At 45.8% G+C, this 12308-nt stretch overlaps 1 protein-coding gene across 1 annotated transcript in view; it reads right to left on the minus strand.

The window, feature by feature from the left end:
* Window positions 1-205: 205 nt before the first annotated feature.
* Window positions 206-12308, minus strand: part of ptprsa (protein tyrosine phosphatase receptor type Sa) — a 105590-nt gene continuing 93487 nt past the window's right edge. Inside the window, exons 27-32 of the mRNA XM_053430764.1 lie at window positions 9118-9296; window positions 8676-8802; window positions 8401-8526; window positions 3943-4097; window positions 716-851; window positions 206-294 (exon numbers count right to left, since the gene is read on the minus strand). Coding sequence (XP_053286739.1) covers window positions 226-294; window positions 716-851; window positions 3943-4097; window positions 8401-8526; window positions 8676-8802; window positions 9118-9296 — 792 coding nt within the window. The 3' untranslated portion in view covers window positions 206-225. The remainder of the gene's footprint in view (window positions 295-715; window positions 852-3942; window positions 4098-8400; window positions 8527-8675; window positions 8803-9117; window positions 9297-12308) is intronic.

The following is a 12308-nucleotide window of genomic DNA, read 5'->3' on the forward strand; positions in this document are numbered from 1 at the left end:
AGTGTTTCCTCGCTTCCTCGAGAAGAGTCTGTTAAATCGGGTTGGAATTTAAAATCGAATGGTTGGGCGTCATCTACAATGGGATTCCTGTTTGGCGTGTCTGAACCGGCTGCGGTCTGCAGGTCGTCATTTAATTTCAAAGTTTCTATGGCTCAGGGGACTGTTGTGGGGTGGGGTGGGGGGGGCGACAGGATTCTGGGGTGGGGGGGTGGGAGAGATGGCTTTTTACGTTGCATAGTGATCAAAGCTTCCTAAGTACTCCAGAGCTGCGTGGTAGCAGAATTGGTACTCATCCTGTGGGGGGTGGGGGGAAACAGACAAAATAACACATCAGGAATAAGTCTCAACAGGTGACAACTATAAAAAACTAATAATTAAGATGTGAGAGATGGTTAACTACGCTGTGCATTAGTTTGTGTGTTAGTTGGTTATATTATATATTTTTTGTAATATATAAATGATAATGATTCGGATGTTTTGAATCAAAAATAAATATTTATGTATTATATATTTATTCAGTTACTTTACATTGACAAATATTCTTCATGTACTTCATCTACATCAGAGAATGGATACGTAGCTTGCTTTAAATGTTTTCTCTCTACATGGTCTATGTGTCTGATCTCAATATGCAATATGGCAAATTGGCAAATCAGCCTTTGCGTAGAGATGTGCGTCCGCTGAGAGCCCTGTTTGTGTCTGTGTGACCTCTGACCTCAGTCTGGACCATGGCCGGCCTCTGTGTCCGGAGCATCTTCACTGTCTGGAAGATATCGACCACGCCTTCGTAGCGCATTCTCTCCAGCACGATGCTGAGGGTGATGAAGACTCCGGTCCGGCCCACGCCAGCACTGCAAACACATGATCAGAAAATCAATGAATAAGGAAATAGATCACGTTGCTCTGACACAGGGACGATTCAACACTTTGTCGTCCAATGGTGTACATTAGAGTTAGAAAGAATTGAAAAATTGGAGTCTGGACTTTGTCATAAAAACCTTGCACAATGGCAGCTCTGTGGTCGTTGAAAGCCAAAGATCCTGTCGAAGGCCGACGCAACAATGGCCGGGATGCGACTCTGTGATTCCACTTTTTACTGAGCGCCCGTATTCTGGTCTAACACAAGGCAATCCCTCAAGGACGGACAGACGCATCGTGCACACAAACAACTGAGCAAACATTTTGTCTCATTGAGCCCCCCCCCCCCTCCTCCTCCCATGTGTAAGGGAAGAGAAAATAAAAAAAAAACTCAGCCTGCTGCCACTGCCGCTTTCCAGAAATACAGACTGAGTCTTAACTCTGATCCTGAAATACTTGAGAGCTGCCTCTCTAAGCTGCTTTGCTGTGAAATGATTTCCACTTCACCAATGGAACAATAATTGATATGACAACAGATTTATTTGGGCTTCTTCCATCCCTCTGATGCTGTGCGGTTGAAAGAGGAGTGGAAGTGATGGCTGCTCTCTGTGTGTGTGTGTGGGTTTGTGTGTGTTTGTGTGTGTAGGAAAGAACACAGAAGCCTGACATGGGACAATAGATGACTTATATGATTTGATAATAAATTAAAATGATATCTAACTGAGTCTTATCGTGCCGAACATACAGTACAACCAACCCCGACACACATACACCCTCATGCAACCACCCGCTACCCGCTCCCCGCACGCAGCAATATCTCTCAGCCCACCCAAAGCCTCTTCCTGAGAGTCGGTCACAGCTTGTCACTTAAACTCCCTCACAGCTCCCCCCTCTCTCTCTCTCTCTCTCTTTCTTTCTCCTCCTCCTCCCTCTCTCTTTCTCTGACTCTCTCTCTCCAGGAAGATAGACTCTCCAAGTCTGCAGGCTTGCCGGGCCGCTGCCGACTGAGAGGATTTGGTGTCCCCTTTCACAGGAAGTAATCAGGCAATTAATGACAAAAAGCATGTGGGTCTATTAGATAGTGGCTGAGGTGGAGAGGGAGAAGCAAGGGGGAAGAAAAGAGGTCGGGAGTGGAAGAAAGGAGGGCTGGGAGGATGAATGGATGAATAGCTGGGAAGGCAGAGAGAGCGACAGGGAGGGAACGAGAGAGAGATAGGATTAAGAAATAGACAGATGGATGACAGACGGGAGAGGCCGGTGACAGAAGACGATGGAGCAAGAGAAAAGGGAGACATAAGCTCTCAACTCGGAGACGACAAAGCCTGAAGGAGGATGGGGGGAGGATGGTGGGAGGAAGAGGAGGAGGATGAGGAGGAGCAGGAGGTGGTTTGATATCTGCTTCGAGAGAGAGAGCGGAACTGACTCGGGACAAAATCATGTGATAAAAAACTTCCAAAAAACAACTTAGATACCAATTGAAGAATCCTAAAAACACTTGAACCTGAAAGAGTTCTGTGTTAACACAACGACAATTAAGGTAGAACTCCAAAAAAGTTCACTTGTGCTGAATGAAGGTTATTTGATTTCTTGGCTCTGGGCCTTTTCCTATATTATCCTGGAAACCAGACCATCCATCTTGAGAGAGGTCGAGCCAATCCAGACCATTTATCTAAAAGCATTTTGACTGACAACCAGGATGGTTCCTGCTGATGAGTGGGAGGGGGGGGGGGGTGTCTCTTGAATATCACCACAATGTGCTGGGTGGTATATTCTCTCGTAAAGACAAAGAAACAAGTGCACAAGCATTTGTCGATGCGTCACACGTCCCATCGCTCTGTTTGATCCTCGATGTATGCAGCTCCAGACAAAGTTATTTTGGTTTGCAACCATTGAAGTTGCCCCTCTGGAATCGATAATGAACCGAGTTCCAGACCCGTTCGCAAATGCCAATTGGTCTGGTGATGCCAGGAGAGAGACGAGCAATTCCTCCTGCAATAACCAGTCCTTTGACTTTAAGACGGCTCCCCTCCGGTAATGGCCCCATAGAAAGGAGGAATAACTCAGTCTTATTAGAGCTTCCCTGACACATCTTAAAACTCCCAGAGGGCCATTTGATGGCCGGTGACATCATTGCTTTTTAATACAGGGGAGGTGATGTTATGTTTGATGATGTCATGGCGCCTGTGCGACAGAAATGGGGTAAAAAAGAAGTGACACCTCCTTTTTTACAGACGTAAAGCATGTTTGTGAGGTGGTAAGGAAATGATTCTGTGTTCACAGTGTTTGTAAACACTGACACGAGGAGCACGAGGTGTCCTGAGAGCTTTTCTCTCAAACCATACAACTCACATATAGGTAAATATCATTTGTAAAATAAACTTTAAAACATTTCTTCTATTCTTTCTTCGTCTTGCAGTGCAGACAAAAACAGGACCATACAAATGGTGCATTGTCTGGCTACAAAAGGTAACAACTCCTTCTAATGGATCCCGCTCTTGATCTGTCAGTGATTAAAGAATAATGGGAGGTCTTGGTGTCTCCCACTTGCAAATATCAGTTTCTACCTCCAGCATGTGGAGTTAATGATGAAGGTTACCTTGGAAGCTACACCCGAGGTGATCAAAATGCATCACAGAGCCATCATAAAAACCAAAAGAGAATGGCCGGATCAGTTCGTGCGCCTCCTCTTTGCAAATGCCAAGCCCCATCTCAGCTTTATCAATTATGGAGGAGAGGAGCCTGTGGAGGTGCAGGGGCAGAGAACTGCGGAGGCAACGAGGAGAGGAGGGATCATATCTGATGATGCTGTTGGAGATGCACCACAGGAGGTGCTGTGCTGCAAAACAAAAAGCACCTTAAGGAATGATTTAGCCTCGTGTTGATACCTAAGGCCTTCTATCTCTCTCCAGGTAGAAAGTGTGTCCTCGGTTTGCAGCTCGAGGTGAAACAAGCTGCGTTTCCTGGTGAGGCAGCAAATCACGTTCCTCTTTTCAACAAAGTGTTTATCACGCTACCAATTTAAAAGAAGAAAGCGCATCTGGAACCTTGAATAATCATGCGACACATGACATTGAGAGGACTCACCTGCAGTGGACAGAGATTGGTCCATCCTGTCCAAACTGCTCCTTTGTTTTATGAACCTGGCCAATGAAATCAATGAAGCCCTCCCCGGATTTGGGGACGCCTTGCTCTGGCCAATCGGTAAACTGGAACTGCCTTACTGTCCTGGACTGGCCGTCCTGCAAACACAGAGGAAGGACGGTGAGAACAGATGATGGAGATTGTACAGCACACAAAGAAGCCAGGACACAGTCGAATGCTGCTGGATAAGGAACTCCGTTACCCTGCGTGTGTATGCAAACATATATTTTACCGTGACCTTTGACCACTGAAAGACAATCCTTAAAGGCAAACTTGAGATATGTTCAAGAAGCCACAAACATGTTTTGTGAGGCCACGGTGACCTTGACCATGACAACACAAGAAAAGGTGTGTTATATACTGCAAAATAAGCAACACAAATTTAAAGATCTTTGAGGTAATACACAATTAGAAATTCGTCTTTTACAATGAAACTTTATCCACGAGCGCTTTTCCTGCTCAGCGACAAACACCACAGAGGGACAGTGTGTACTTTTCTCTACCCCCCCCCCCCAACCCAATTGTCTTTATATTCTCCCCTGTCATTTTTTTTGTGTGGCATGAGTAGGTCCTACTCAAAGCTAATCAATAGTGTATCTGCCATGACAAGCGTCTTCTCCCAGACACCATGTTGAATAGGATAATCCGGAGATGGGATCGATAGAGCGACCTGATGGATGAGCAGAGCCGGCGAGGACGGAGGACCGGCGGAGCAGGAGGTGGGATGGGACATACTCACACACAGACATGCCTGCTACACAAAATGTCAGTAGGAATTTAATGTTGTATCGATCCTTATAATCTTGTTCTAGAGGGCGGGAGCTTTAAGTGGTGAGATAAGTGAACTTGCCTCCAATGCAAACACAAAAAAACGTGCGATTTACATTTTGACAATCGGGCGGCACCACACCAGGAGAAGTGATCTGCTTCAGTTTGAGGGAGACTGAGAACACACAGTCGATACTCGTGTCCTTGGGAACAACGTTTGTACAAGTTGTCTCGGAGACGACACATTCCTCAGCAGCGAGGGACATTTCTGCATTTGGAGACAAGCTGTGGTAATTACACCAAACAGGTTTTCATTGCTCCGGTTCACCGTCACATCACTGCGTCCGGCAGACTTCAGATCAGACATGTTGTGTCATCCTCACACCCTCTCTTCCCGTTTCTTCACAGGCACAATTCAATCAACACTCAAGTTGCAGAGGAACATGTGAGTAGCAAGTAGCTCGATAATGATGGAAGAGAAGAAATGAATACGGACAGAGCCAGTAAACTGATGGACAGACAGTGGCCCAGCTCAGACTTGGTATTGACATTTGTCCTGAGAGATCCCATCACAAGTGGACAGTGTCCCGAATGTGTCCCATGCGACCACTTACGATCAGATCTCACTGTGTGCACGTAATCTCGTTTGTCGTTTTGTCTACGCAAAAAACAAATGATGCTGTTTTCAGTTTACAGATGTGTGCGATGACGATGTGTGTGTGTGTGTGTTGATGTGGGCGAGACACACCGATAGAGACAGAAAGAGAGCGAGCAGCGTCAGGAGGGACCGGACGAACTACGCACAAGGATTTGACCGATTTCAGGAAAGTATGAATCATCATGCGTCGGTGTTGCATCAGAGGCTACAGACAAATCACCATATGGACACAGAGAGAGGAATAACAATACATTTAAACTCTAGCAGGTCAGACACAGCACATCAGCTGATGGTCCCTCCCGTGTGGCCCGGGACGGATTAGCGTTCACACGGCAGCATCATGATTTGAGTGATTGGATCTCACCACGCGTTCGGGAAACATTCGGTTGCCTCTGAGCGGTTGTGACAGGATCACTCAGGGAGCATGTTGATACCGAGTCTGAACCGGGTCAGGCAGAGTTTATAAACAGCTGCAACCTCAGGATGCCTGGTTGTGTGAGGGTCTCACTGTTCCCGATAGTGTCCAGGTCAGGAGGTGTTTTATGTTCGATGTCGATATAGATTCTTCAGATTTCATTATGCGGCTGATGATTACTGACTGCTCTCCTAACCGGCTGTTTCAGCTGCAGACCTCACACATCGGATCATCGGTGCTAACTAAACCAAAGGCCAGCGCTCTATTAATTTGGCGGTGACCATAAAAAAAAAAGAAAAAAGGGTAAAACGTCTATAAAACGACCTCTTAAAACAAAAAAATGGACTTCCTACGGCATTCTCCCCTTCTGTGCCAAACATGACATCAGCATTATTATCCCGAGCCGAGCAGCAGTCAATGCGTTGGTGTAAACAAGCACCCCGGGGTGTGCATGTATCATGGATGATGGTTGGTTTGGCATGTGGGCTGCGCTGCGTCCTCATTCATTCATCCACGCTGGTTTTTGCCATGAGCTAAGCACCCCCCCCCCCCCCCCTCTCCGCTGCTAGCAGGCTCAACTCAGATGGTGACTGAAGGCTGAATGTAGAGTAAATATTATATAGATAATCTGTCTATTGAATCCTGGAGCTCTGAACCTGATCTCCTGTGTGGACGAATGCATAGCGCCGCCGTCTTATCTGTGGCTACGTTTCCACATCACTGCCTTTTTTTGGCCCTTTTTTATTTTACTCGACAAACTCAGTGATTTGCATGCTGCAGGTGCCGGCTCTTATTGTGCAACACGTCATGTCTCCTCAGCTGTTTTATGACGCGTTGCATGTTTTTCTTTCTTCCGCCGCCTTTGTTTTCCGTCGCAAAAAAACATTGTGCCTCAGCAGGGGGATTAAAAATGAAAAAGGGGCAAAGACAACAACACAATAAACCAGGCACGCCAAAGAAAGAGAGGTGGGGAAAAAAGGAAAAAGAGAGGAGGAGAATTTAACACACAACCTGAGGGCCCACGCTGCGTGTCAAATTGTGTGATTAAATACGTGACTGGCTCTCTAGATGTGAGTGCTGAGGCGTGGAGTGTGTGCTATTACTGTTCAGAGGCATGCGACGTGCACACACATACACACGCACACTCACAAACACGTCTACATGCGTCTAATGTATGATACGTGGGGTTAAAACCAGCTTACACACACACACACACACACTGCAACGTGCATACACAACCAGTAAAATGGGGTTAAAAACCTAGAAATCTGTACACATGCATTCACATACAGTTGTGTATACGTGTGTATATGCACACATCAAACACACAACCTTTTCATTTCATGTGAATGGTTTAATATCGTTTCGTCAACTCTACTGCCATCATTCACTTTGATGATTCAGTCCCTGTTAAGAATCCACGTGATGGTCATGACCCATGCACGTGTGTATTCATGGGGCCTTTGAACAAACGTACACAAGCGTTTGTTGTATTTGTGTGTCTTTATCCCTGTGTGTTACGCAGAAAATATATAGAAATGCACAAACACTGAGCGTGTGTCTCTGTGAGCATGGGTGTGTATATTTGTGCTGAGAAGAGTAAATCAGCATGGAGATGAAGCAGAAAGTGGGCATTTTTGAGTGTGTGTGTGTTTGAGCAGTTTCAGATAGGTATTTTGCACACGCTTCACAGGGTTATGTAAGTGTGTGTGCACGTGTGTGGTTTGCGTAAGTTTTGGATCACTGTAGACCAGCTTAAACAGCATTTCTGTCAGACAACTCACGTTTGATCATGTAATATATTTATTACAACAGATTTAGTGTTTGGCGTCTAGGCTCCAACTTAATCACTCCCCCATATGATTACACAGAAATGATGGGAGTGATGAGCAAATACTTGTAACCCCCCGTTGGAGCCTACAGGTGGATGCTGGGGTGGTGGAGGGACTGAAGCAACAGGTAGCCATACTGCAGCAGCAGTGCGAGCAAGAGGGGTTGATGGGAAATGTCTCTCTGGTTAAATAGACCACCTGATAAGGTGGGTGTGTATTATAGATGGTTGTGGAGATTGAGGTATATCACATGATGTATGTCACATGATGTATGTCACGTGATTGGCGCAGTGCAGCTCGAGTTGCCTGCCAGAACTAACTCGCAGGCGTCGCCACATTTACGTCCAATTTCCACACAGTGGATAGTGTGTCTGATTGTGTATAAGTACACATTTCTATAAGTGTGTGTGTGTGTGTGTGGTTTTAAACAGAAACTATCTGAATGAAGTAACTCTCAACATCAAATTGCCATGATATCTTGTTTTGAGTGGAAACCCATTTAATTATAGAAGTGAACTACAATCTGAGATCTATGTTCGGATCTTATGAATAAAAAAATATGATCTACTTCAGATTATCTTATTTATGTGAGCTACTTTCACTGAACCTGCTTCATCTCTCCACCTTCCCCTCTGAAGGTCCGGTTGTTGGTGCGATTGTGTAAATGGCAGAATAACGTGGTTCTTCATTGCCTCTCAGTCTTCTACATGATAGTCAGTATGTCTTACCCTGGCGTCTGTGACCTTGAACTCTCGTAGGATGTACTGGGGCATGTTGTACTCGGCCATGGGATCCACTACGAAGTACTGGTACCTGGCAGAGCGCTCAGCAGGCCAATATTGGTGACACTTTTCCTGTTTGAGCAGAAGGAGAGATTAGAACAGCTGAAATCAAGGTCCTATCAATTTACTCACTTATTTCATTCCAGCTTTTGGTCCTTTGATACATATCAAGAAATAACATGAATCAACTGAGCGCTAATGCACGTGTGTCGGAGTCGTACCCGTCCCATCTCTCTCAGTTTGGTCAACATGACTACGATGGTAGAGTTGTTCTCCCAGAGCATTCTCCAGAAGTCTTCTGTAGTCTCGGCCAGAGGGCCCTGTGTGGCGATGTAGGCTTTCTGTTGCCTGCAAATACAGTAACCACCAAGTTAAACACTGGAACTATTTAGCTGATATCGTACATCTTGAAGCAATTCTTTTTACTGATTATATGAAGATCAAGAAATTGTTGACATTTACTTTCCATATCCCTCACTCATAGCACCTTCTCTAAAGGTTATGATAAAACCTGTTTAACTTTCTTTCTAACCTTAACTACTATAGTGTTCAGTGATTGGCTAAGAAAATTAACTTTCTTGTCTTTTCACCATGTAATACTGTGTGAACGCACTAATAACAAAAAGTTTAACAAAATTGATTAGCAAATTTCCCTCCTCCTACCTGTATCCATCAATGAAACTGGAATTGATGTAGTCGGATCCTTCCAGGCCTCTGATTGGCTGCAGGCAGACGCGTGTGGTCTCGTAGGGCATGATGTTGACCAGCCGATTCTTGAATTTGTTGCAGGGGAGGTTGGCACTGATGAAGCGCGACGTGTGGGCTTTGGAGTTGGCCAAACGCTGGGGACACAGAAACACAGAGTGGATGAGCGGATGACAGCAAAAGAAGGAATGGAGTGCAAGGACAGACACGAGGCCAAACACAGAAGGTGTGAAATGAATGGTATGGAGGAGGAGGACGACAAGAAAATGAAAAGAGAGAACAGTGGGTGAGGGCGACAGGGAATGAATTGGCAAAAGCCACGGTAGTTACAAGTAGAGAAGAGGAGGCATGAAAAGAGAAGAGAGGACGGGGGAGCAGGAGAGGACGATAAAAGGAGGAGAGATGGGGAGGGAAGGACAGGTGCAGGGCGGATAAAGAGAGGAGAATATCAATGACGGAAAGTAATAAAGCACACCCAATCTAATCTGATCTTTCACCCAGCTTTCCCGATGATGGCACAACTTCAAAGGGACATTGTTTATCAAGAACATATTCATCAGGAAGCGACTCAGAAACTTTCTCCCCTCCCGCAACTTGTGGGGTCCTGCAGGGTCACAAGCAATGACGGCAAATATGCCACACACACACACACACACACACACACACACACACACACACACACACACACACACAGACACACAGAGACTAACAAGCTTCTGGATCAAGACTGTACCAAACAGAAAACTCGCCTAGAACTGGGTCACCAGTGCCTTTGATAATGGCAGTGTAGTGTGTGCGCATAAAGCAGAGTCTCACACAGAGATGTTCAAAAAGACAAACACACACATGCACACACACACACACACACGCACACAGCATCATAATCAAAACGAAAGGCTGTACCGCTACATCATCATCGTCATAAGGACCTCAGTGGGAGATTGTGGGTCAGCAAGTCTTACAACTGGCTTCAGTGTCTCAACAAAGACTTTGTGTGTGTGAGTGTGTGTGTGTGTGTGTGTGTGTGTGTGTGTGTGTGTGGGAGTGTATAGTTGCTTGTTAGTGCTTGCCTCCAAATGGAAAACAACCCAGTCAGATTATGTAGGGCCCTTTCAGGCAGAGAGAAGCGTGATGCATCGTAAGCGACGAGAGACGAGCTGCAGATTCTGTTTCCTGAACTTCTCGTCTTTCCGTGGTTGTCAAAACACCACAAAGTGGAAGTGTCTCTCCTTTGCCCTCTGTGTGTAAACATGGTCTTACTTGCCAACTTTCCCTTTTCCCTTTAGGCTAACCTCCACTCCTTCTCTCTCCATCCCACTATGGTAGAAATGTTTGTTATGTCCGAGTGAGCCCAGGTGAGAACGAGGGACCAGTAAGCGAGTGAGCGTGTTGATGCCATTTCTGAGGTGTCATATTTGAGATTGTTTCGAGAGCTTTTGACGAAGTGGCCGGTTCCGGTGTTGATGTGATGTAAACAATAACACTAAACTCTCCACAGCAGAACTTGTATGTGTAAACGTCCGACTCTGACAATCTACGGCTGCGTTCATCACGTGTGCAACGAAAACTCGGGAAGTCTGAACCCAGTGCTCTGGACATTTTCAGAAGGTCCATGTCCGAAAAACCCCCGCTTCAGTCAAGCCCTTCCTCTTCCTCTTCCTCTTCCTCACTCTCCCTTCACTTCATCCCTTGCTCTTGTCCTCGCTTTGATCTGTGTTTCACAAAGGCACCTGGAACCATCTGAGGTGGACTGGCAGCGCTAAAGAGGCCCCTTCAGCTACACCAAACCAAACCCCACAGTGGGTGCAGGGACCAGAGCCAAACCTGGCAACCTGTCGTCCGACGGGGCAGAGAGGCACCTGGGGTATCTCTGGTCGGTTGCCAGTTCCTTCTCATTTATAGCACAGTATATTTGTTAAGCTTAGAGATTCATTACATACATTAGTGTCAACACCACAATGAGGATCATTGTGTTGATGCCATAGTCAGAAACAAGGGCTTTTCATAAAGAGTTGCCCAGGGACAAGAAACACACACAAGACCGAGGATGTGTTAATTTGACCTTAATATGATCTGACTACAACCCTGATTAACAAATTGTGATTAATAATTAATATATGATTAAATATACATCCTTCATCAACATGTAACAGCACTTCATTATTAATAGTTTCCCAAGAAAACATTATCTTCTCAGTACATCGTGTGTGTTACATAATGTTTGACTGTATAAATTGTGTATTCTATGTGCCTACAATTCAATACAATGCCTTTTAAACTTCTCGTTTCTAACTAAAACTGACTTGTAATCCTTCTTTACATTGGGCTCCTGAAACATGACTCTCCAATTCATTCCTTTCCTCTTATTCCATGAATCCTAGTCCTCTCTTTTTGTTGTTTGTGTTGTGATCATTGCCTTTTGTGCTTCAGGGGAGTTTGTGCTTCTGTGAACAAATGTCTTCTGCACATAAATCTTTCTCTTAATATTCTTGCTAGCGGTGCACATGCCAGGAAGTCTGACAGCTTCACAACGAGCTTCAATCTGCCCCGCTGAACCACCAGTCACAGCACAACTCGGCACACCGCTGGCTCCGGCCTGAGGAGGACAAAACCTCACCCCCGTCCCTGTGACGCTGCATTCTGTCCAATCACCTCCTTTGTGCCAAGGCAGCATACAGTCGTCCCTTTGTTCATTAGCCAAACATTCCTCCCTCTGCTTGCCCTGCCATCCACCTACATTTGTCATCATCAAGTATTAATTACTTCGCCCCCCCCCCCGCCGCCCCTCTTCACCGACACCTCTCCTCGCTATCCTGACTGCAGCGCGTGGACGTTATTAATTCCTCTTTGACTCCCGATGCCGGCTCAGCACTATCCCAGTTACGGATGGCGATGGAGATTCCCATCACCATTGTGCCCCGGTGAGGAGGAAAAAAAAGAATAAAGCTTGAGAACCCCCAGCACTGTTATTGTTACTCAGCGGGGGGGTACATTGATGAATGACGACGGGAAGATGACGGATGATTCGAGAGGCAGCGTGTGTGCGCTTCAAGGTCAGCAGATAGCGAAGCGGCTGAAGCTGAGGTGAGTTTATAACTTGATGAATCTTGAGATCTTTAATGGAGATGCATGTAAACACAGCGGCTGCT

Source organism: Pleuronectes platessa, chromosome 9 (genome assembly GCF_947347685.1).
Source record: "Pleuronectes platessa chromosome 9, fPlePla1.1, whole genome shotgun sequence".
Lineage (NCBI taxonomy): Eukaryota > Metazoa > Chordata > Actinopteri > Pleuronectiformes > Pleuronectidae > Pleuronectes > Pleuronectes platessa.